The following is a 26,560-nucleotide window of genomic DNA, read 5'->3' as shown; positions in this document are numbered from 1 at the left end:
AGCATCCTTCTAACCATGATGGATGTTCTGAACTACAGTACACATTTCACGGATCCAGGTTTGTCTCAATTCACTGTGATTATTACACTCAGCAGCTGTATCAATGTGTCTGAAGGGGTAAATGACAATTTAGATGACCTGGGTGTATGGTTGGTGTTATATGAATCTTTAAAGGTAGAACAGCATTGAACCTATTCCAAAATCTGTCCTTGATCCGTGATCACACTCGTCTCCCAGACCAGCTCCTTCAGCACATTTCCTACCTGGAAGAAGAGGACTCTGGGTTTGGTGAGGGGAGGCCACAGGAAGAGAACTGAGTTCTCAGAGGGCACAGCCAGCATACTCCTCCCAGGGTGAGCCCAAAAGACTGGGGCCTCCCTCATCCCTTTTTACCTCTCCATACAAAGGCACCACCCACATGCAAATCCTCACTTAGGCACCTACAGGAAATGACTACACATTTCCTTAAATTCAGGGTCCAGCTCACATGGGAAGTGCTTTCTGAGAGTCATGGACCTCCTGCACAAGAACATGAAACACCTGTGGTTCTTCCTCCTCCTGGTGGCAGCTCCCAGATGTGAGTGTCTCAGGAATGCGGATATGAAGATATGAGATGCTGCCTCTGATCCCAGGGCTCACTGTGGGTCTCTCTGTTCACAGGGGTCCTGTCCCAGGTGCAGCTACAGCAGTGGGGCGCAGGACTGGTGAAGCCTTCGGAGACCCTGTCTCTCACCTGCGCTGTCTATGGTGGGTCCTTCAGTGATTACTACTGGGGCTGGGTCCGCCAGCCCCCAGGGAAGGGCCTGGAGTGGATTGGGCATATCAATTATGGTGGGAGCACCAACTACAACCCGTCCCTCAAGAGTCGAGTTACCATATCAGTAGACAAGTCCAAGAACCAGTTCTCCCTGAAGCTGAGCTCTGTGACCGCCGCGGACACGGCTGTGTATTACTGTGCGAGAGGCACAGTGAGGGGAGGTGAGTGTGAGCCCAGACAAAAACCTCCCTGCAGATAAGCAGAGGGGGCGGGCGCAGGTGCTGCTCAGGACCAACAGGGGGCGCTCGGGGCCCACAGATCCCGAGGCCGGGTCCGGAGCAGGTGCAGGGAGGGCGGGGCTTCCTCATCAGCTCAGGGCTCTCCCTCCTCGCCAGCACCTCAGCTGTCCCCAGGCCTCCTCTGTCTTTATTATCTGTGGTTCTGCTTCCTCACATCCTTGTGGCAGGGAAGAAAGGAGGAAGACAATTTTTCTGTTTACTGTTGAGGTTTCACCAATTACTAGGAACTTTCCTACAAGTTCCTGCATGACTCATTTTGCCATATATGGATTCTCACCATCTCTTGATTTGTGTCATCAATCGAATTGTGCCCTATTTGAAATTAACTTACTGAAACCTTAAATCCAATGGATCTATACTGGAATTTTAATGATGTAATTAAGGTTAAATGTGGTCAAAGTGTGAGACCCTAATGCAATAAACCGTTGTCTTTATAAGAAGAGGAAGAGACACCAGAGACCTCTCACTTTTCACGTGCACACAGAGAAGAGGCCATGTGGAGACGTAGTGCACTAGAAGGTGGCCCTGTGCAAGCCAGGAAGAAGCCATACTAAGAACCAATTTTGCCAGCTCCTTGATCTTCGACATTCAGACTAGAATTGTTAAGAAAATCAATATTTGTTGTTTAAGCCACCCAATCCTGTTGTCTTCTTACGAAGACCCAAACTGACTAATACCACCTAACTCTGTTAGCTCTGTCTCCTGAAGGGAGAAGCAGCCCCCTGAGGCTGGGCACTGCATCTCTCAGATTTCCACGTGAAGTAGGCAAAAATAGTAGTTCTCATATAAAAATGTGTCATGGCTCTGTTGGCCATTTTTGAGCATGGTCTCTGAAACCAGCCCTGGTGTGTGTGTGTAACAAATGTCTCTTATCTTTTATCTGGACATAACAAATAGACGATAGGTATCAGCTGGATGGAGATTGGCCACTGATCATCTTCTGTTCTCCTTAGTATGTCACAGAAAACCACACCAACATCACCAGCATCACTGTTTTTCTTCTACCACCTCAAACGGACTACAGAAATGATCCCTGCAGTATAGTCTATTTCTTCAGCTTTCGAAATTTGCACTGAATCTCTTCCTAAATGGGGAGCTACATGGGGTCTGAGTTTTGTTCCTTTCTTCCCAGTCTTCCCCAAGTACCAAGGACAGAATAGACTTAAAATAAAATTTGGCCATCAATGCCCCCAAACACCACATCACTTTCTAAAATCCACATCCTGCATCCATCCTTCTCTGGACACCCCTCATCAGGCTACCCAGGAATGGCCAGAAGATGGTATCAGCTTATGGGCTGAGGCCACGAGTTATACACACGTGTGATTTCAGTCACACACACTCTACTGCAGGACCACACCTGTGTTCTGAGGAGCTCAGGCATCTGCTGATCTCAGTAATTCTCTAATAAATCACACACCTCTTATTAATAAAGGTCCAGATGGCCCCATCAGCTGCAGAGCAGTGGAGTAAAGCTCATGGGTGGGTCCATCAGGCAGAAGTCAGACAATGGAAGGGATGGCTGGTCACTTCCATTTTCACTGATGTTCCCAATGAATTTTAATGGAATAAAACAATATTAACTACAAAGAGACAGAAAAGAAGACTGGCTCGTCAAGGTATTTAAGGACAAGTAACTTTATTTGGGGGGAAAGTGAAAGACACTTCTAAATGGAAATCCCTAAAGCACATACAGCAGCTGACAGAGTGGCCACTGTGCACATGAGGGCTGAGGAGACGGATGGTAGAGCCCATTCCTGCAAGATGTCCCTGGGTGTGTGATGGTTAGACTCCTCATGCATATGAATATAAGAGCTGGACTCAGGGAGAAAAAAGAGCCATATCCCATAGGAAAGGAAGAAAAAAAAAACAGATGGGCACCCCTGGAGAGAGCTCATTAGATTTGGTGTGTTTAAGATGAAAATTTCTTCCAAAAATTGTAATGTTCTAAGCTAAATATGAATCTCTTCAATAAACTGAGAATTAACAGGAGAATGGAGCTAGGACTTGAGAGAGGAAACAAATCATGAGAGAGCAGAAAGCAAACCCACAAAAACTGTCACATGACAGAGGTCAGAAAGGAGCTGATGTAGCTACTTCACTATTCTGCAGACTTATTGACCATGTGGAGAAGGGGCTTGAACAAATGGGGACGTTCTCCAACCTTCTGAATCAGCCTCCTTCTTATGCATGAGTAGAAATCAGTTCTGGGGGTGACCTTCCCAATTTTCCTGTCCATACCTCTTCCCCCAGGGGTAGAGTGTCTTCCCAACCACAATGGTTTCTCACCAGTGTCCTCAGCTTCTCCTCCATTGAACTTACCCTGCAGATTAAGAATTTCTTCTAGATGGAGTTCTTTGGGAATTTTCTGTTTTCTTTAGTTTCTGTTGACTCCACCACACCCCCATAGGATGCAGGTTTTAGTGGATTTCCCCTGGAAATAGTGGAGGTGGATCCAGGCGTTCAACAGTCCTCGCTGTTCTTCCCTTCCTGTCAGCACCACAGGAGAGCAGATAAGGGAGTTGACTGTGGATTTTTCAAATTCCTGGGAAAAGCCTGCAAGGACTAGTAGATTCACACTCTAATACCATTATCACATGTATCCAAAAAGAAACCTCACTAAATATTTCCAGTTTAGCCTGTTCCTCTCTCAATGCCATCCAGTGGCACCTGCCCTGGGTTCACCAACATGTGGGCCCCAGTCCTCTCTGCTGGCATCTCTCTCCTCACATTTCAGTCTTCTCGTTAGCTCTGTGAAAGCAACTCAGATATGTTAAAAGGTTTTCTTCTTCATTTATTCAGTGTTTCAGGTTTATTGTTAAGGAGGTCAGAATAAGACCATAGTTTTCTCATTTTTCACATTCCTACACTGAGTAGCCACTTTCTATATAAAAGCCAGAAACTAAGGGAACAAATCAAATATCCATGTCAACTGAACGTTAAACAATTTGACATATGATTATGGACCAAAGTACAATGCAGAATTAGAATCAAGGCATCCTCATTCTCATAAAAGCATGTCTACATTCTCAAATAACTCTGCTGATTGAAAGCTGAAGAATTAAGAGTGCACTTCATAAACTTCCAATTGTATAAACTGCAGAAGGTACAACTATTCTAAAGTAACAGAGCAGATTTGAAATTTGGGAGAAATGGGTGTTGAAAGTAATTGGGTGGTCAGATGAAATTACAGAGAAGTGACAGAAAGATTTAGGGGTTAACTTAATTGTACACAACCTGATTAAAGTTTGCACACATACGTTACCATTTTCCAAATGGTGCAGTGTAGATTTGAATTAATTATTAATTGAAATTAAATAAAGCAGTAACAAAGAAACAAATGAATATGTTGGTTGAGGAGGAGCAAAAAATAGATGGGTATGAACACTCAAAACATCTCAGACTCTTGAAAGTACACATGCTTGAACACTGGTTTTCTCTGTATATTTTAGGTAAAGAGCAGAATACATTAAAAGAAAACAGAGATGTCCTGGCAGGGGTGGAATCCTGCAAACCTCACTAGGCGTGTCCCACACTGCCCTGGAGTTGTCTCAGGGGAGCAGTCTCCTCTAGTGGTCAGAGACACAGGCATGGATAATGGGGCTAATACTGTCCAGCTGTGTGACCTTGAACACATTGTATAAACACTATTCCGTATGTAATTTATCTTCCTTAAAATGTAACATTGACACTTGCATTAAATGTATTCTACAAATATGTCAAAAAGATGATGACTGCTAAATGATTATCAAGGCACAATCATATAATATAATGATATTTTCCTGAGTGATAAGATGACTACCAATCTCCCCCAGGGCACTTTGTCTGCTCTGAGCCCTGCCCCTCCTCAGGATTCCCATCCCAGAGCTTGCTATACAGTAGGAGACATGCAAATAGGTTTCTCCCTCTGCTGATGAAAACCAGCCCAGTCCTGACCCCACAGCTCTGGGAGAGAAGCGCCAGCCCTGGGATTCCCAGGGGTTTCTATTTGGTGATCAGGACTAAAGACAGAGGACCCACCATGGAGCTTGGGCTGAGCTGGGTTGTCACTGTTGCTGTTTTAAAAGGTGAACTAGAGAGATTGAGTGTGAGTGGATACCCTTGAGAGAAATGGTGGATTATGTCTGGGAGTTTCTGACCAGGATGTCTACGAGTTTGCAGGTGTCCAGTGAGAGGTACAGCTCGTGGAGTCCGGAGAGGACCCAAGACAACCTGGGGGATCCCTGAGACTCTCCTGTGCAGACTCTGGATTAACCTTCAGTAGCTACTGAATGAGCTCGGTTTCCCAGGCTCCAGGGAAGGGGCTGGAGTGAGTAGTAGATATATAGGATGATGGAAGTCAGATATGTTATGCATAATCTGTGAAGAGCAGATTCACAATCTCCAAAGAAAATGCCAAGAACTCACTGTATTTGCAAATGAACAGTCTGAGAGCAGAGGGCACAGCTGTGTGTTACTGTATGTGAGGCACCAGGTAGGAAGACATCAGTGTGAACACAGACACAGAGTTTCCTGCAATGATAAGGGAGGAGGCTGGGCTAAAAGGGGCACTCAGGACCCACAGAAAACAGGGGCAGCTCTAGGGCAGGTGGTTGTCATGGGCTGCTTTCCTTCAGGGTCTGTGGCCTCCTCTGCATCTACCAGTTCCCCTCGGAGCCTCTCGACATTTATGTTTCTGTGGCCACCCCTGACATCTCTGGATTAGAAAAGTTTATTGTAGGAAGAGGAAACATTCTCATTTGTCCCAAAGCAGATGTAAGTAATGGAAGCAAAAAATGCACAGGAGGCCAGGCGGGGCTGTAGATACTGTCACCCCAGAATGTCAATCTCACCACTAGTACTGGAGAGGGATGGGAGTTTGATGGAGCTTCCCTAACAACCCTGTGGTCCAAGATAAGTCCAGCAAGACCATTGGTGCCTCCCAGAGCACAGTTGTCCATCAGGGATGCCCAATGCGTCCCATCAGCAGCCATGCCTCAGTGTCTCCACTGTGCACAGCCACTGTCTGGGAGGAGCTCCCAGGATGGGTGTCTTTGGCACACACCAGGTGGCGGGTGTTAAGAGTGCAGTGCAGCAGCTGGCTGCCTGTTCTATTGGGCTCCCTGATGCTGGAGAGATGGGAGGTGCATTCTCAGGGCCAGCACCCTGTTTGTGAATTTTTATATAAAAACCCTGATTTTACTTCATTTTCTTGGAGGACATAGATAACTAAAAACAGAATCTGCAAAGAAATTGTAATTTTCAACTTTACCCCAAATTCATTGTTTCTTAATTCTGTGCAAGATCCAGACATATGATTGCCTTCCTCATGATAATTTATTCTATGTAAAACCGAAATCATTTTTTCTCCTATTCTTTGTTTCTGTTCAAGTACAGAGATCTTGAGCAAAGTAAGTTGGGTTCTTTCCACACTCTAACCCTCACCTTCCCCAGAGAATGAGCAGAGATTGTCCTCACTCTGAGTCTAAGGGAGGAGCTGTTTCTGCACAACTCAGAGCCTGCAGAGACCCCCCAGGTGCAGCTTCAGTGAGTCAGACATTTCTCCATGTGGGCGACCTCCAGTGCCTGTGACTGCTGCTCAGGCCTAATTGTTGGTTAAGCATTAGGACACTCTTTAGGTGATCACATCTCAAGCCTATTCTGAAAATCACCATGAACAGAGATAGTTCAATGGCCATTCTCCTGACATAAGTTTCTCTTTATTACTTGGTTAAAAGTATGGAGAAAAATGTGAGCCTATATTTGTCTGAATCCAACATCAGAATCCACTGCATTACGCTAGGAGACTCACTAATTGAGCACAAGTGAGCTCGTTATTCTCATAGAAATGTCAGTATTTGGAAATTTCAGCGTGTTCTCCAGAACCTGTGCCTGCCAACAACTGTGTTTCTCAGTGCACTCTTGGCCTGGTGAAGCCTTCACAGACCCTCTCCCTCACCTGTGCCATCTCTGATTCTCCATCACAACCAGTGTTTCCTTCTGGAGCTGCATCCATCAGCGCCCCCATGGGAGGTACTGGAGTGGATCGGGTGCATAGGTCATGGAGGGAGCACAGATTACTCCCCTCTTCTGAAGAGTCCAGTCACCATCTCCAGATCCATGTCCAAAAAGTAGTTCTTCTTACAGCTGAACTATGTGAGCAACAAACACATAGCCATGTATTTTAGAGCAAAAGACACAGTGAGGAAACCACAGTGTGAACTCATATCCAAGCCTCCCTGTGGGGGTGCATAGGACGGCCAGGGTTACTCAGGACACCAGGGTCCCTTAGGACACCAAGGGGCACTCAAGACCATTGTAGAGGCATGCAGGTAGCTGGGGGCTCTCGGGAACCATGGGGGAAAATCAGGACACCAAAGGGTGCTTGGTACAGCGGGGGGCTCAGGATTATTGTGGGGATTCAGAAAGAGCAAGTTCAAGGCTCAACCTCAGGGCATGTGCAGCTGGTGTGAAAAGGGGCTGGATGAGGCGTTTTGTGTGACCATCATGTTTCACCACCAGACACCCTCCACTACATCTGTTCTAATGCATGTGAGTGTTTGATTAGAAAATGATATTTATATAAATATATAACCATAGCTAGGTGTGTCAAGTTGTCCTCTCCATCTTATATCAGCCTTGTCTGTAAGGACTAATTCCCCATAATTACTTGAGAACCTCATAAATTGTGGTCAATCATGTAGGATTCCTCTCTTTTTCTGCCTTCCTTCCTCCCTCCTTCTCTCTCTCTCACACAGAAACCTATATACAGCCACCCCACAACACACATAAATCTATAACTTTTATTACCTGATATATTGAAAAGTAATCTAAAGTTACATAAAAATCAGTAGTTCACTGTCAATATTGTAGGAGAAGGGAAGGTCTAGGAAGGAGGAATTACAGAAGAAGAGGATATTTTGACGGTAATTGACTTGTTATCTATGTGGATAATGATAATGTCTATGACCATATTTGTAAAATTGAACACTTCATGTGGAGATTATTATTTTTTGATTTAACCCCATGCCATTATTTTGCCGTATTCTAGCATTTCTCTAAAAATACAGAAATGTTCAGCACTCATTCATGTGTATATTCAGGAGTCTGTGACTGTTCATGTATTTTATTTATCTCTGTCTAATTGCTTTGATACCAAATTTTACCTAGTATAATTAGTACTACCTTTAGCACTGATTATAAGCCTCACTCCTCCATCATCTCCTTTTTTGCCACACAAGCTGAATCTAGTTTGGACTCACAGCAGCTTCTTCATTCAATGCCAGTGGGAGTTTCAAACCCTATCAACCCCCCTATAAACTGTCATTAAGAAAGTTTATCAAACTCCACCAGTCATGTGATATTAGTTCGTTTTCACAATGGTATAAAGAACTACCTGAGACGAGGAGTTTACAAAGAAAAGAGGTTTAGTTGACTCACAGTTCTGCATGGCTGGGGAGGCCACAGGAAACTTACAATCATGGTGGAAGGTGAAGGCGAAGCAAGGCACATCCCACAGCGCAGCAGGAGAGAGAGGGGGAAGTGACACGTAGTTTTAAACTATCAGCTCTTGTGAGAACTCACTCACTATGATGAGAACAACATGGGAGAACTGCCCTCATGATCCAATAACCTCTCACCTGGTCCCTCCCTTGACATGTGGGGATTAGAATTTGAGATGATATTTAGGTGGGGACACAAAACAAATCTATAGCACATGTCCAGCTGTGTCCTGGAGTTGTTTCAGGGATCCAGTGTGTCCTGTTGATAGAAACAGTGATCATCATTCTAACTGGTGTGAGATGGTATCTCATTGTGGTTTAGATTTGCATTTCTCTGATGGCCAGTGATGATGAGAATTTTTTCATGTGTCTTTTGGCTGCATAAATGTCTTCTTTTGAGAAGCATCTGTGAAAAAAAAAAAAGAAACAGTGACACCAAGCTCACACCATCCATTGTAGTTGAGAACATGCAAAGCCAAGAGATCTCAACTGAGATTTAGTGTTTATGTCATGTCTGATGAAGTCATAAGCTCAGAGCAAGTGAATATGGAAAAGTGTATTATCTGCACAGTATAGGTGTCTGCTGAGTGCAGGGCAGGTCTCGCAGGAAAATCTAAAATGGCTTGAAAGAAGAGGAAAGGAGACTGGCTCAGGGTTTTTATAATGGTTTAGTGGTGGCGGCAGAGTGAGGCTTCCCACTCACAGATCGGGGTTTATAAGGTTTGAAACTCCCACTGACATTGAATGAAGAAGCTCCTGTGAGTCCAAACTAGATTCACCTTGTGTTGCAAAAAAGGAGATGATGGAGGAGTGAGCCTTAAGTAATCAACAGGCATGCACCAAAAGATAGAGTGACAACTTATTCTAGGTAGCAAGAATAAAAATAATGAAAAAGAAACAAAATAAGGGTTCAGTATGGGTGGACAAGACCCAGATCCACAGAAATGAGATGACTTTAGAAATATAAGGAAATAATAATGAGAAAAAGAAGGAGGGGATGGGGAATTAGGGTCCTGGCCTAATGTCTTGGGTGGAAGCTTCTCACAATCAAGGACTGTCAGCTTATTCTGCAGGTCTTAGGTCAGACGTCTGCTTCAAAACATCAGAAACTCCAGGCAATCAATGAGGATGCTCAGTTTAACATCTCCTATTTGAGTAGATTTACAGTTGTGTGGAATTCTTAATTGATTCTTTTTTGTTTGTTTTTAGAGGCAGGCTCTCACACTGTTCCACAGCTTAAAGTACAGTTGTGTGATCATAGCTCACTGTAATTGTGAGCTCCGGACTCACGTAATCTTCCTGTATTAGCCTCCTGAGTATCTAGAATTAGAGGGGAACACCACCCCTCACCTGCTTATTCTTCAAAATATTTTTTCATAGAAATAGCGTCTCTTTATGTTTCCCAGGTTGGCTTCGATTTCCTGGTCTCATGGGATTTCCCTCACTTTGCTTCTGAAAGTGGTGTGATTATAGGGAAGATCCACTGCATCTGGCCTGAATTGATTCTTTAGTTGTAAAACATGAAGCCAATAATTAACTGCCTGACTGTTTTGTGCAGTGAGTTAGTTAAAAGTTTCTGATAAGATTCCTTCCAATATAATTCAAGAGCAGTATTTTCTGCTGATGTTCCTTTCAGTTTCCCTATTGAAGATCAGAAGACACTGTGGAAAAGATGTAGTAAAAAGGCAGTTTTAACTCTTCATGATTGGAGTGGATATCACACAGGAATCACTTTCCGTATTTTGTAACACATGCATGCAATAGGACAAAGATGATCCCTTGGTGTAAAATCTATAAACGTATGGGCCTTTTAGCTACCAAGTCATAGGGTAATAACTGATGGACCCTGAGGAGTGAACCATGATTCCATAGTGCTAAGTGGGAGAACCCTTGGCCAAGGGAGTTTACATTTTATTAAAATTGATAATTTTTATGTAGCGATGCCATTTTTTAAACATTCCCAGAAGATTGTGAGTGGGATTGACTCTGTCTTCTATGAACAATGACAGTGCCCTCCATGGTTAGATAATATTTTAAACTAGATTGAGCTATAGTGGTTGCTGTATTGAATCACTATATTTTTTTAGTTTCATGTTAGCTTTTTGTGTGTTAGCATTTGCTTTAAAATGATATTAATCAGCCCTCTAGTAGGTAGAAATTCATCTGAGGGTTTCTTCCCTTGTTGTCCATCTCAACAGGATTTCCAGAAGACGTAAGAACCCTCTCTGTTTCTAAAAATATTCCCAGGCTGGGCGCTGTGGCTCATGCCTGTAAACTCAGCACTTTGGGAGGCCGAGGTGGGCGGATCACTTGAGGTTAGGAGTTTGAGACCAGCCTGGCCAGTATGGTGAAACCTCATCTCTACTAAAAATACAAAAATTCGTCGGGCGTGGTGGTGTACACTGGTAATCCCAGCTACTTGAGAGGCTGAGGTGGGAGGATTGCTTGAACCCTGGAGGCGGGGGTTGCAGTGAGCCGAGATTGTGCCACTGCACTTCAGCCTGGGCGACACAGCGAGACTCCGTCTCAAACAAAACGACACAAAAAATTCCAAAGTTGTGCACCCTCTAAAAGCATATGTACTTAATTCTCATTTTTAATTTATTAAACAGCTCTAATAAGTTCAACGATTCCTGCCTTCTGAGTTGATTTCACAACACATAGAAGAATATATCCTAAATGAAAGTTTGTGTTCTTAATACAAATTACTGGTTAACCTTTAGTTTTATTATTGAGGTATTATCCATCAATGTTAATCAATGCTCTCAGTGGGACTCATCTAAAGGATATACAAAATATTTTCCTGATCATGACATAAAATAGATGTGAACACATTCTTAGCATTCAGCCATGTCTCCTGTCTATCATGTTATAAACCACATGCTAACTTTGATTTTATTGGGACTTGTTCTTATTTCAAACTAGTTAATTTTTATCTTCATGCAGCTAGATTATTATGTGTGGCTATTTATTCCGAGAGTGATAAAGACAACATTAACAATTTTCACTGCAGGCATGTCTAGGCAACTCCCTGTGCACAATGACCTTGGTGCGTTGGAGATTCTATGGGGACTCTTCCCTACCTGCCTAGGAGAGTTCTGTGCCTTCTACCTCTATCATTTTCCTCTTTGAATAAGTACATCTAACTGTTGTTAGAATAGAGACAAAGACAAATCTTAACTGCTTCCCGCTGACGGGGGATGCTGTTTGGGAAGATCTCTCTTGGAGGCCTGTCTAAGGGACGCCAGGAAAAGGGAGCCATTATCCCAGGCTTCAGTTGCATGAGCATTTGGAGTTTGATGGTCTGAAAATGAGAAAAGGCAAATCGGTTTATTAGAAGACATGTATGAAAACCTAACAAGGTGGTCAAGGTGATAAGGACAGTTTGAAAAAAATTCCAAGGCTGCTGACATGCCCAGATAACTGCGGCTGTAGTTATGCCTGCTAAGATTTGGGTGCATAGGGCTTGGCTTTTGTTAGCTCCCTGGGATTTATTTTCGCAAACAAAGAAACCTCCAGGTTAGGAGCACCCTATTCATTCCCATCACCTGGCATGATTTAAAGGATAATTGCTTAGAATTAAAATATTGATACAGATCTTTTATATTCTCCATCGCTTTTTGTTTCTTCTGGGCTGTAGCCAGAGATCATTGATTGGCGTTCAGGAATAAGCAGAGTTAGTCTAAAATGCAGGCAAATACTTAAACAACTGACGAGATTAGAATTTAAAGATAAGTGTATGATATGTTTTGAAATATAATGTTTCTCTTTCCAGTTTTGGTTTTTGTCAGCAGCAAATAATGATGAGACTGAGTTGTTTGCAAAATAAACTTTAGTCTTAAACTTGGCCTGATTATTTGCATAAAGTACAGCAAGAATATTCCTAATAATTCTGTAGGAAAAGCCTGCAAACACCAGGAGTTTCACAGTCTAACACTATGAGCACATGCATCCTCAACCAACTCACTGAATATTTCCAAGCCAGCCTGTTCCGATCTTAAATGCCATCCAGTGGTATCTGCCCAGGTACACTAATACATGGGTCCTGCTTCTCTCTGCAGCCTCCTCTCTCCTCAGATTTCAGGTTTTGTTTATTGTTTGTTTTCTCTCTGATATAAACTCAGATATGTTGAAGGTTTTCTTTTTTTATTTGTAGTTGTTCAGGTTTGTTGTTACGGAGGTCAGAATAAGATCATAGTTTACACATTTTTACATTCCCATGCCGAGTAGCTGCTTTTCTCTATCAGATCCATTAACTGAGAGAACAATCCGATTTTGTTACAGGTGAATGGTTAAATACTTTGGCATATATTTATGTACTGGAATCTAATGCAGCCTGAAATCAAGTCATGCCTCACTCATTAAAAAACATGGCTAAATTCTCAAAGAATTGTGCTGAGTGAAAGAAACTAAGGAATGAAGAGTATATTTTACATGATACATTTGTAGAAATTTTAGAAGATGCCACTATTATAAATTAACATGGAGAAGATTTAAATGTTTCTGAGAATATGCTATTGGGAGTAATGGGGTTGTGAGTTAAATTTCAGAGGAGTAAGAGAAAGATTTAGGGATTAATTTATTCAAAAGCTGACTGAAGTGCGAGTGAATGGTTGCAAACATAGGTCTACATTTTTCAAATCATTCACCATAAATTTGAATTATTTATTAATTACACTCGAATAAAGCAATAACAAAGAAACTGATGAGATAATATTTGACTGAATTGCAGCAATAAATAGATCGATATTAACACAAGGAATATAACTGACTTCCAAAAACATACACATGAACCATGGTTGACTCTGCGTATTTAGGTAAATCACAGAAAGTTGTCATAACAAATGGGGAATCCTACAGACTTCACTAGGCATGGTCCACGCTGCCCTGGAGTTATCTCAGGGGAGCTGCCTCCTCCAGTGGTTAGAGCACAGGCCCAGGTAATGGGACTAATTGTTTTTAGATGTGTTATCTTAGACATTGCACAACTGCTGTGTTCTCTATGTAAATTATCTCCTGTAAAATGTAACATTGAAGCCTGCATTAAATATATTGTGTATATATGTAAGAATAAAATAAAGTTATGAGAGCTAAGTGTTAATCAAGGCACAAGCATATAATATATAACTATATTTTCCTGAATGATGGAATTACTACCAATCTCCCCCAGGACACTTCATCTGCCCTGAGCCCAGCCTCTCCTCAGATGTCCCACCCCAGAGCTTGCTATATAGTGGGGGACATGCAAATAGGGCCCTCCCTCTACTGATGAAAACCAGCCCAGCCCTGACCCTGCAGCTCTGGGAGAGGAGCCCAGCACTGGAAGTCGGAGGTGTTTCCATTCGGTGATCAACACTGAACACAGAGGACTCACCATGGAGTTTGGGCTGAGCTGGGTTTTCCTTGTTGCTCTTTTAAGAGGTGATTCATGGAGAAATAGAGAGATTGAGTGTGAGTGAACATGAATGAGAAAAACTGGATTTGTATGGCAGTTTCTGATAACGGTGTCCTTCTGTTTGCAGGTGTCCAGTGTCAGGTGCAGCTGGTGGAGTCTGGGGGAGGCGTGGTCCAGCCTGGGAGGTCCCTGAGACTCTCCTGTGCAGCCTCTGGATTCACCTTCAGTAGCTATGGCATGCACTGGGTCCGCCAGGCTCCAGGCAAGGGGCTGGAGTGGGTGGCATTTATATCGTATGATGGAAGTAATAAACACTATGCAGACTCCGTGAGGGGCAGATTTACCATCTCCAGAGACAATTCCAAGAACACGCTGTATCTTCAAATGAACAGCCTGAGAGCTGAGGACACGGCTGTGTATTACTGTGCGAGAGACACAGTGAGGGGAAGCCATTGTGCGCCCAGACACAAACCTCCCTGCAGGAACGCTGGGGGGAATCAGCTGCAGGGGGCGCTCAGGAGCCACTGGTCAGAGTCAGCCCCAGAGGCAGGTGCAGATGGAGGCGTTTCCTGTCAGGATGTGGGACTTTGTCTTCTTCTGACGGTTCCCCAGGGAACCTCTTAAATTTAGAAAACTATGCCTAACAATGTCTTCTCTATGCATATGAGGACCTTTTCTCCCTGGCACAAAATGCAGATTGACGCTGACACGGATGAAAATTCCTCAACCATGGTCACAACCATCAGAGTCCTGAGTAACCTCAGGGCTTCCCGGTGAGTCTTCTCCAATCAGAACCAGGACAGGGACCTCCGTGAGATTCCCTGACTGGAACAGTCTTTAGGGATCCTGGTCACAGACAATAGAGAGGCTGAACCAGGGTCAGCGTCATGTAGAACCTCACAGATTTCACGTCTGATCCTTCTCCTGACACGAAAGTATGCAAATCAGTATCAGCACCGATCTGGTGCTTCTTTTGTTCCTAATCCATTTACTTTCTTTTTTCATCGTTTTTCTCCTTTTTCCATTTGTTTTTCCTGCTTTTTGCAAAAGGGAGATGTTTTCCCTGTGAGATGTAGGGGATGACAATTTTGGGGGATGGCTGGAACATCCAATATCCTCAGGGCCGACCATCAGTAAGTGCAGGTTGGAAGTCTCAGAAAGAGCTGAAGCTGCTTAATCAGCATGGAGTTTTACCTTCTCCAGTTCTGTTCTGATGGAATCAGGGCCAAGCAGGTTATCAATGATAATCTACCTAACATACAGTCAACCGATTCCAGTTTTAATAACGTCTGTTAAAATTCACACCACCACCTGGATTAGTGTTTTGTCAAATCAATACACAGTATTGTCCAGCCAAGTAGACCCAAAGACGGACCGTTACTCATGGAGAAAAACATTAACCTGAGTTCTAGGTTCTTACAGTGTTAAAGGTGTAAAACTGATTATTAAAAATGAGGCTATTTTTCTTTTTGCTGTTGTAGAAGTTTCTTTCACATTTGGACATTAAAACTTTTTCAGATATATGGCATATTATCCAATTCTGTAAGTTGTAGTTATTTTGTTGCTTTGCAGAATCTTTTTCATAATCTATTCCCACTTGTTCAATTCTGCTTTTTTTGTAGGTGATTTGAATGTAACATCCAGAAAAAGATTGCTAATTTTTTGAGGGTTGAGAGTTTTACAATTACAGGTATTACAGTTAGATATTTGAGGCATTTGGAGTGAATTTTTGTGTTTATTCTAACCTAAAATTCTTAATTCTTTTCATGGGAAAATCCAGTTTTCATACCACCCTCTTTGGAAGACACTACCATTTAGCCATGTCATATTGATGGTTCTCATGCTAAAAATCAGCTTGTCATCAATATGTGGGTTTATGTCTAAGCTCTGTGTAGGTATTTATGCCAGAACTTTCTATGTTTTTAACAAATGTTGAGGCCTGGAAGTGAAATGCCTAAAGCTTTCTTCTTGCCTTGTTACAGATATTGGACCAAAATATTCTAACCTTTTACTATTGAGTGTAATAATAGCTGTGGCCTTTCTTAACGGCTTTTATTATGTTCAAGTTGTTTTCTTGTCTTCCTACTTTGTTCATAGTTTTTATAATGAAACTGATTTTTTTCAAATTCTTTTTCTGTGTCTGATGAAATGTTACTGAGGTATTTTTTCTTTAGTTTTTTAATGTGGTGTACCAAACTGATTGATTTGAGAATGTTGAATCAAGTATGCATCTCAGGAAGAAGTTTGAGTTGGTCATGGTGTACGGTCTTCTAACAAACTTTGGAGCTCAGTTTACTATTGTTGGGGATTAATTCATGTCTACTAATGATATTGGTCTGTAGTTTTCTTTTATTGTGGTGCCTTTGTCTATTACTGGTAATACTATCATGGTAGCCTCATAGAAAGAGTTTAGAAGGTATATGGCAGACTACCTTTAAAATAGATGTTATCAGTGGAGAAATGGTGATAGTTTTTTCTTCACTTTTCTGTTGGGCAGAATTTTATGTTGTTCAAAAGATATTCAGAATGACTTAACCTGGTTTATGAGCTTTCATTCTATTCCTTTCTTCCATTCTTTTTGAAGAACTGCTTACCTTTCCTATTTATTTTTAAGTTTGTTTTTAGACTTATGCAATCCATTTTGAGGTGAAACTTGGTGGAATTTTTTCTAATAAATTAGAAAAAAATGAGTCATTTAATTGACCATTTTATTCAGGTTGATTTGTTTAATATTTGCTAAAGGCCAGTTCTTTAACTATGACATGTAATAAATCCCAAATGGCAGTACCTCATTGTTTACTTAGCTATTGTACTTATATTTTTCAGAGGAAGAACCACTACTGTAAATTGTAAATAGCCAAGACATAATTGTACTGTATGCAAATCTGTGACTGTTTACAGTGTCATCTCTGAGAAACATAAAGTTTATTTACTATAGATATATAAAGAGTTTGGAAGGTTGACTCCTCACCAATTTTTGAAAGAGTTACAGAAGGGCTGGCATTTCTTCTTTAAATGTTAAGGTTCATTGTATGATGTAACATGTAACCTATCATGGAGAATGTTCAATGTGTGCTTGAGAAGGATGTGTATTACGTGACTCTTGGTTGGAAGGTTCTGTAAATATCATTCAGATACATTTGTTCAATAGTGTTCTTCAAGTTCAGAGGCACATTAAGAATTTTCTTTCTGGATTAGCTAAACATTATGGTCATGAGGTATTAAGGTCTTCTGTTATTTCTGTGTTGTTTTCTATTTCTTTATATCTCTTACAGTTTGCTTAATGCAGTTATATTTGTATTTGTACACATGTGTAAAACCAAAAATCATAATTGCTAAATGAGTTTTATGGCACAGTCACATTATAAGTAATATTTTTCCAAATGCTACCATTGCCACTAAACTCCTCCTGGAGTCTGACATCTGCTCTGGGCACTGCCTTCTTCTCAGGCGTCCCACATTGCAGCTTGCTATAGAGGAGGAGGGAGGGCCCCTCTCCTGGTGAAAACAAGCCCAGAGCTGACCCTGCAGCTCTGGGAGAAGAGCCACAGCCCTGGGATTCCCAGGGGTTTCCATTTGGTAATCAGGACTGAACACAGAGAACTCACTATGGGGTGTGAATTAAGCTGAATTTTTCTTATTGGTATTTTAAAAGGTGACTCATAGGGAACTAGAGTGAGTGAGAGTGAGTGGATATGAGTGAGAGAAACAGTGGATATGTTTGGCAGTTTCTGACCAGGATTTGTATGTATTTTCAGGTGGTCAGTGTGAGGTGGAGCTGATAGAGCCCATAGAGGACCTGAGACAACCTGGGAAGTTCCTGAGACTCTCCTGTGTAGCCTCTAGATTCGCCTTCAGTAGCTTCTGAATGAGCCGAGTTCACCAGTCTCCAGGCAAGGGGCTGGAGTGAGTAATAGATATAAAAGATGATGGAAGTCAGATACACCATGCAGACTCTGTGAAGGGCAGATTCTCCATCTCCAAAGACAATGCTAAGAACTCTCTGTATCTGCAAATGAACAGTCAGAGAACTGAGGACATGGCTGTGTATGGCTGTACATAAGGTCCCAAGTGAGGAAACATCGGTGTGAGTCCAGACACAAAATTTCCTGCAAAAAGAAGAAAGGAGTCTGGGCCAAAGGAGACACTCAGCACTCCCAAAACAGGTGCAGCCCCAAGGCAGGTGCAGATGGAGGGAGGGTAAGGGCTGCTTTCCTTCAGGATCTGTGGTTTCCTCTGCTTCTAATATTTCCCCTCTGAGCCTCTGTACATTTATGTTTTGTGCCCACCATGAGGTCCCTGGGTTAGAAAACTAATTTAAAAGAGGAAATATTCTCATATGCCCCCAAAACAGATGTAAGTTTTGGAGGCATAAAAATGCATAGGAGCCGGGTGAGTCTGTAGACACTGCCACCCCACAATGCCAGACCCACAACTAGTGCTGGAGAAGGGTGGGAGTTTGATGGAGCTTCCCTGATGACCCCGTGGTCCAAGCTAAGTCCAGCAAGGCCATTGGTGCCTCGCTGAGCACAGTTGTCCATCAGGATCTCCCATGTGTCCCAGCAGCAGCCATGCCTCAGTGTCTCCACTGTGCACAGCCATTGTCTGGGAGGAGCTCCCAGGATGGGTGTCTTTGGCACACACAGGTGATGGGTGTTAGAGTGCAGTGCAGCAGCTGGCTGCCTGGTCTATTGGGCTCCTGGATATTGGAGGGATTGGAGGTGCATTCTCAGGGCCAGCACGCTGTTTGTTAATTTTTGTATAAAAACCATGTGATTTAATTCATTTTCTCAGATGACATAGATAATTAATAACACAATCTGCAAACAATTGTAATTTTCAGCTTTAGCCCATTTTCATTGTTTCTTAATTCTGTGCAGCATCCAGACATGGTATTGCCCTTCTCATGAGAAACTGCTCGATCTAAACTGAAACCAGTTGTTTCTCCTATTCTTTGGTTTCTTCCACGTGCAGAGATCTTGATTAGAGCAAGTTTGGTACTTTCCACACACTCACCCTCACCTCCCCAGATAAAGAGCAGAAATTCTCCTTAGACTGAGTCTGAGGGAGGAGCTGTTCCTGTACCACTCAGGGCCTGCGGAGACCCCCCAGGTGCGGCTTCACTGAGTCAGGTGTTTCACTCCCTGTGATTGCTGCTCAGGTCTAATTGTGGACGCAGAATTAGGACAGTCTTCAGGTTATCACAGGTCAATCCTATTCTAAAAATCATCGTTATCGCACACCGTGGTAATAATTCAATGTTCATTTTTCTAAACAGCAGTTTCTCTTTTTTATTTGGTTGCAAGTTTGAGGAAAGGAACATGTGATAATACTTTTTAATCTAACCTCAAAATCTACTGAATTGTTCTAGGAGACTCACAAATTGGACAGGAGTGAGCTCTTTATGCTCATAACAAATGCATGTATTTGGGAATTTCACCGTGTTGTCCAGAACCTGTTAACATCAACAACAATGTTTCGCAGTGCACTTCTGGCTTGAGATCCTCACAGACCCTCTCCGTCACCTGCACTGTCTCTGGATTCCCCATCATGACCAGTGTTTCCTACTAGAATTGTATCTGCTTGCCCCTAGAAGATGGACAGGAGTGGATCAGGTGCATGGGTTGTGAAGGGAGCACAAATTACAACCCACTTCTCAAGAGTCCATATCCACATCCAAGAAACAGTTCTTACAGCTGAGCTCTGTGCCCAGTGAACACACAACTATGCATTTTGAAGCAAAAGACGCAATGAGGGGCCTTCATTGTGAGCCTAGACACAAACCTCCCTGCAGGGGTGAATAGGAGCAGCAGGGGGCATTCGGGGCAGTATGGGGGCTTAGGATGATTGTTGGGGGTGAGGATGAGCAGGATCAAGGCTCAGCATCAGGGCAAGTGCAACAGGGCAGAAAAGGGGCTGTAGATGTGGGTTGTTCTCACCATCATATTTCACCACCAGACACCCTCCACTACATCTCTTCTAATGTCTGAGTGTTGATATGATTAGAAAATGGCATTTATGTAAATACTAATATGTACCCATATGGAGGTGCATCCAGTTGTCCTCTCCATCTTATGTGGACATTGTCCATCAAGCACTAAGTCCCTGTATTTACTTGAGTACCTCACACATTATGGTCAAAACAGATAGGGTCTCTTTGGCATGGTCTCTCCTCCTGCCTTCTCTCTCTGTCACACAAAAACACGTGAACTGACACACACACAGAGCTTCCCAACTTTAATTATCTGATGTATTGAAGCAAATTGATTAGTGTGCAGCTTTTCTGCTTTGCCTGCTATTCATGTTATGTAAAAATAAGAACCATGTGTTTCTCAGCTTGTTATTTCTCTGAGCTAAGTAGCATCTTTGTTTATTATACCCAGAGACCAAAAGTGATCCAACTGTTATTCAGCAGCTTAACTGGTAAACAAATTGTGGAAAATTCACTTACTGGAATAATACCCACTGTTACAATCAAGTACTGCTGGATGCACTCAACACCATGCTTAAAATAACAAGTACCTGAATAAGTAAAATAAGTCAAACAAACAAAAGTGCATACATACGATTCCACTTCTGTAATTTCTATAAAGTAAAAATGAACTTAAAGTTACATAAAAAGATCTGTAATTGACTGGGGACATGGTCCAAGAAGAGAAGGTATAGAAAGGAGAAACGACAGGAGAGCAAAAGGAAATTTCTAGGATAATTGATTTTTTCTCTGTTAGTAAAAGTGAGGATTATGTCACTATTTGTAAAATTGTACACTTTATGTAAAGATTCTTATTTGCTAATTTCACCTCATTAAAATATTGCAAATTTTAAAATGTCTAATTTGGTAGAAAAGGTAGTAGAGAGAGATGAATAAAATACATAAAATTCAGAGAGTCCTGAATACACACATGAATGGACCGTGGGTCTCACTGTACTTTGAGGGAGACACTAGAATACAAAAACATAATGACAGGATTTCAGTACATGAAAGGAGCTTCTCAAACCCCAGGAGGCATGTCCAACTGCATCCTGGAGTTAACTCAGGGAGCAGGCATGTCCTTTGGAAGGAGCCGTGACACCAAGCTCCCAGCATCCATTGTAGCCGACACAATGCCAATGCCAAGAGATCTCGACTAAAATTTTCTGTGGATGTTGAGTGTGATTATGCCACACACTCACACCAAGTGAGTATGGAAAGGATAGTTACCTGTATCCTTAAGGTGTCTGCTGAGAGCAGGGCAGGTCTCTCATTAAGGTCCAAAGTGGCTTGATAGGGCAGGGAAGGAGACTGGCTCAGGGTTGTTATCATGGTTTGGTGGGGAGCGGGGCAGAGCATCCTACTTGCAGGAAGGGTTTTGTGGGGTTTCAAGGTCAAATTGGCATCAAATGAGGGAGCTCCTGTGATTTCTGACTAGATTTACCTTGTATGCTTAAAAAAAGAGATGATGGAGGAAAGAGCCTGAAGTTCTCAGCAGTCAGGCCTAAACATAGACTCTGATGACTTACTCTAAATAGCAAGTATACAAATGATGAGTAAGAAGAGAGACAAGACTCCAATATGGGTGGACAACAGCCAGGTCTGCAGAAAATGAGAAGACTGTTTATAAGCAAAGAATAATGAGGAGAATATTGAGGAGGATTCTGGTCCAATGTCTTGTGTGTAAGCTTTTCATGATTTGAGATCATCAGCTTATTCTGAAGGTCTTAGGTCACCTGTTTTCTTCAAAATATCAGAAGTGCCAGACGATATGTGAGGATGCGCAGTTTAACTTCCTCTGAGTAGCTTTACAATTGTGTGAAATTCTTAATTTTTTTTTTTTGAGACGGAGTCTCTGTTGTGCAGGTTGGACTGCAGTGCTGTGATCATAACATAGCTCACAGTGATTTTAAATTCCTGGCTTATAGAATCCTCCCACCTCAACCTCCTGACTAGCAAGTAGCTAGGTTTCCAGGGCGCTTCATCTACACTTGGCCATTCTTGCCATTCTTTTTTTTTTTTTTTCTTAGGTGGATTTTCCCTCTTCTTGCCCAGACTGGAGTGCAATGGTGCCATCTCAGCTCACTGCAATGTCCCCCTCCCAGGTTCAGGTGATTCTCCTACCTCACCCTCCAGAGTAGCTGGGATCACAGGCATGTGACACCATGCCCCGCTAATCTTGTATTTTTATCAGAGATGACATTTCTCCATATTGGTCAGGCTGGTCTCAAACTCCCTACCTCAGGTGATCCTTCCACCTCAGCCTCCCAAAGTGCTGGAATTACAGGCGTGGGGCACCGCAACTGGCCTCTTCATTTTTATTCATATGTTCCTTCAGCAGCCACTATGTCTTCCCACTGATTTCTTCAGTTTCTGCCTTTTCCTTTTGAATAAGGCTGTTACTCCTGAGGGAAGATGGGAGGTGGGCCTGGACAGGGACTTGGTGCATTCCTCTCTCCCCTCCCAGTTCTTATTGGTTTCTCCAGTGTGTGTAGAACAGTGGTTTTGGTGGCTTTACCTCTGCAGATAATTTCTCTTGCAATGTAGTGGTGATGGGGAGGTGTGTCTGGATGCATTTCAGCTGTAGTTGCTGTTTTGCTTTCCCAGGCAGCACCATCCCAAGGGGTAGAAGGTGGAGCATTTTGTGATGTATCCCCAGTACTGAAGAAAAAGGCTTCAATAGCAGGAGGAATTCCTCAACTGTATACACTCTGAGAATTTAAACAATAACTTCTCTATCACACTCAAATTGAAACCATCCAATGAATATGTCTACTTTAATCGTGTGCTAACTTAAATGGCATTTGGCAGCCTCTGTCCCAGAAAAGATTATCATCTGCTCCTGTTTATTTCCCTGCAAGTCCTTATCTCTCTTCAGATTTCAGATATATTGTTTGTCCTATAACATCAAAAATTTGATGTATATGTGCTAATTTGCAGATCAGTAAGTTTATTAGCTGTTGTAAGAATAATAACATTTTTATGGGGTGCTTACATCTCCAAGCTGAGAAGCACCTCTATGTGTAATACTAAGAAACTAGAAATCATACACGTATCAAGAAGATATATAGATAAAAAGTGATGGCATGCTAATTTACTGTAATAACATCCATCATGAGAATCAATACATTGTTGATGCTCAACATGTTTGCATCATAAGTAGTTATGTGCGACAAGCCACACAAATAGAACACATACTATATAATTCCTGTATAATTCTTGAAACTCAAAACTAAAGCATTAAATATGAAGGACTGACTCAGAATATGGTGGGGAAGAAAATATTTGGGAAGGAGGAATTGTAGAGGAACACAAGGAAACTTTTAAGTGTAATTTGTTTGTTCATTATTTGGATGGCTTTTGGAGATGCACAGGTGAGCACGAGTGGAATTACATTTTGTTTTGTTTGTTTGTTTGTTTTTCTGAAGAGATGTGGTCCTTCCCTGTGACCCAGGCTGGAGTGTAGTGGTGGGATCATAGTTCAATGTAGCCTCGAACTTCTGGTCTCCAACAATACTCCTGCATCTGCCATCTAAGTAGCTGAAACTACCGTTGTGTGCCACCAGGCTTGGCTTGAGTACTTATTAAACTACACACTTTTAGCAATATTTAATGTATAGTAATAATGTCTCAATAAGACTATTACAAATCAATGAATGAATAATTTGTTCAGTACAGATTCATGGAAAAATAGACATTAACATGATGAGTGTCTGACATTTATGAAAATACAGCTGCATGAAATGTGCTTCTCTTTACATTCATTAGGTAAACACAATAGTGCATACACATCACACCGTGCTTTCATTACAGGAAGAAAGTTCTGAAAAAGTCACTGGGGTGAACCACATTGTGCTGGGCTAGGTTCAGGGAGCAGTGAGGCCCAGTGTTGTGACCTTCAACCACAGAATCCTAAAAAAAAAAAAAAAAGAGGCTGCCTCAAAGTCCCCATCAGTTCCCAGACTCGCTATGTTTCTGGATCGTATCAGTGCATCCGGAGCTCCCTGGTGGCTTTAGTGATTCCTCGCTTGCCATGCTGAGGTCTCCCTGTAGATTATGTTGGGTTTTCTAAGACCGTTTTGCTACTGTAAGATCCACTCCCTGGGACAGAGCGATTCCCTCTAAACCTGATGGAGGTTCTGAACTACAAATAACGTTAAGTGAATCCTGGTGTGTCTGAACTCAAGTGATTGTTACATTAAGCTGCTGTTCCAATCTGTTTCCTCACCTGGGACAACAGGAGCCAGGACCTAGTGAGTTGAGGCCCCAGGAAGATAACGGAATTCTCAGAGGGCACAGCCAGCATCCTCCTCCCAGGGAGAGTCTAAAAGACTGGGGCCTCCCTCATCCCTTTTCACCTGTCCATACAGAGGCACCACCCACATGCAAATCTCACTTAGGCACCCACAGAAAACCACCACACATTTCCTTAAATTCAGGGTCCTGCTCACATGGGAAATACTTTCTGAGACTCACGGACCTCCTGCACAAGAACATGAAACACCTGTGGTTCTTCCTCCTGCTGGTGGCAGCTCCCAGAGGTGAGTGTCTCAAGGCTGCAGACATGGAGATATGGGAGGTGCCTCTGATCCCAGGGCTCACTGTGTGTCTCTCTGTTCACAGGGGTCCTGTCCCAGGTGCAGCTGCAGGAGTCGGGCCCAGGACTGGTGAAGCCTTCACAGACCCTGTCCCTCACCTGCGCTGTCTCTGGTGGCTCCATCACTAGTGGTTTTTACTACTGGAGCTGGATCCGCCAGCCACCAGGGAAGGGACTGGAGTGGATTGGGAGTATCTATTATAGTGGGAGCACCTACTACAACCCATCCCTCAAGAGTCGAGTCACCATATCAGTAGACACGTCCAAGAACCAGTTCTCCCTGAAGCTGAGCTCTGTGACCGCCGCGGACACGGCCGTGTATTACTGTGCGAGAGGCACGGTGAGGGGAGGTGAGTGTGAGCTCAAGACAAAAACCTCCCTGCAGGGAGGCGGAGGAGCGGGCGCAGGTGCTGCTCAGGACCAGCAGGGGGCGCGCGGGGCCCACAGAGCAGGAGGCCGGGTCAGGAGCAGGTGCAGGGAGGGCGGGGCTTCCTCATCAGCTCAGTGGTCTCCCTCCTCGCCAGGACCTCAGCTGTCCCCAGGGCTCCTCTTTCTTTATTATCTGTGGTTCTGCTTCCTCACATCCTTGTGGTAGGAAAGGAAGGAGGAAGGCAAATTTTCCTCTTAGAGTCAAAGTGTCACTAGTTACTAGGAACTTTCCTACAAGTTCCTGAATGTCCCATTTTTCCTTCTTAATTAAAAAAATATATATATTCCAATACTTCTCACCATCTCTTGATTTGTGTCATCAGTTGAATTGTGCTGTCTTTGAAATTCAAATGCTGAAACCTTAAATCCAATTGATCTATATTGGAATTTTAAGGATGGAATTAAGGTTAAATGTGATCATAAGTCTGAGATTCTAATGCAATAGATCTCTTGTCTTTATAAGAAGTGGAAGAGTCACCAGAGACCTCTCACTTTTCCTGTGCACACAGAGAAGAGGCCATGTGGAGACATAGTGGACTAGAAGATGCAAGCCAAGAAGAAGCCGCACCAAGAACCAACCCTGCCAGCACCTGGACCTTGGACATTCAGACTTCAGAATGGTGAGAAAATCAATGTTTGTTGTTTAAGCCACCCACTCCTGTTGTCTTCTTATGAAGACCCAGACAGACTAATACCACATAACTCTGTTATCTCCTGGAGGGAGAAGCAGCCCCCTGAGGCTGGGCACATCTCTCAGATTTCCATATGAAGTTGGCAGAAATAGTAGTTCTCATATCAAAATGTGTCATGGCCCTGTTGGCCATTTTTTTTTTGACGGAGTCTCGCTCTGTGGCCAGGCTGGAGTGCAGTGGTGCAATCTCAGCTGACTACAACCCCCGTCTCCTGGGTTCAAGCAATTCTCCTTCCTCAACCTCCTGAGCAGCTGGGACTACAGGTGTCCACCACCATGCCAGGCTATTTTTTTTTTTGTATTTTTAGCAGAGACAGGGTTTCACTGTGTTAGGATGGTCTCAAATCTCCTCACTGCATGATCTGCCTGCCTCGGTTTCCCAAAGTGTTGGGATTAAAAGTGTGAGCCACCGCACCTGGCCCCTGTTGGCCATTTTTGGGGCAAGGTCTCTGAAACCAGCCCTGGTGCCTGTACCACAAGATTTTCTTTTATATTTCATGTGGATATAACAAATGGACAATGAGGACCAGCTGCATGGAGACTGACCACTGAACATCTTCTGCTGTCTCCTAAGTAAGTCACAGGAAAACACACCAACATCACCAACATAACTGTTTTCCTTCAACTTCCTCGAACGAACTATAGAAATGATCCCTTAAAGTATAGTCTATTCCTTCAACTTTCTAAATTTGCATTGATGCTTCCTAAGTTAGGAGCTACACAGGGTCTGAGTTTTGTTCCCTTTCTCCCAGTCTTCCCCAAGTATCAAGGACAGAGTAGATTTAAATTAAATTTGGCCGTCCATGCCCCCAACACCACATCGGTTTCTAACATCCTTGTCATGTACCCATCCTTCTGCGGGCACCCCACATCAGGTTGCCCAGGAATGGCCAGAAGCTGGCATCACCTTATGGGCTGAGGCTACAAGTTATACAGACGT

General features: G+C 43.0%; 1 pseudogene and 2 gene segments (V, D, J or C); all 3 read left to right on the top strand.

Annotated features, from left to right (window-relative positions):
• The window catches only part of LOC749440 (immunoglobulin heavy variable 4-34-like), a 34,511-nt gene extending 24,667 nt beyond the window's left edge, over nt 1–9,844 (top strand). Inside the window, 2 exon segments of the V gene segment in view lie at nt 661–978; nt 1,495–9,844. Coding sequence covers nt 661–978; nt 1,495–1,610 — 434 coding nt within the window.
• Nucleotides 252–25,562, top strand: LOC134806971 (immunoglobulin heavy variable 4-30-4-like). The segment is given in 3 exon segments: nt 252–577; nt 24,527–24,850; nt 25,439–25,562. Coding segments are annotated over 3 exon segments (423 nt in total).
• LOC134808392 (immunoglobulin heavy variable 3-30-like) lies at nt 13,824–14,548 on the top strand (annotated as a pseudogene).
• Nucleotides 25,563–26,560: the final 998 nt, after the last annotated feature.

This window comes from Pan troglodytes, chromosome 15 (assembly GCF_028858775.2).
Source record: "Pan troglodytes isolate AG18354 chromosome 15, NHGRI_mPanTro3-v2.0_pri, whole genome shotgun sequence".
Classification (NCBI taxonomy): Eukaryota; Metazoa; Chordata; class Mammalia; order Primates; family Hominidae; genus Pan; species Pan troglodytes.
This window is presented reverse-complemented; position numbering and strand designations above follow the sequence as displayed.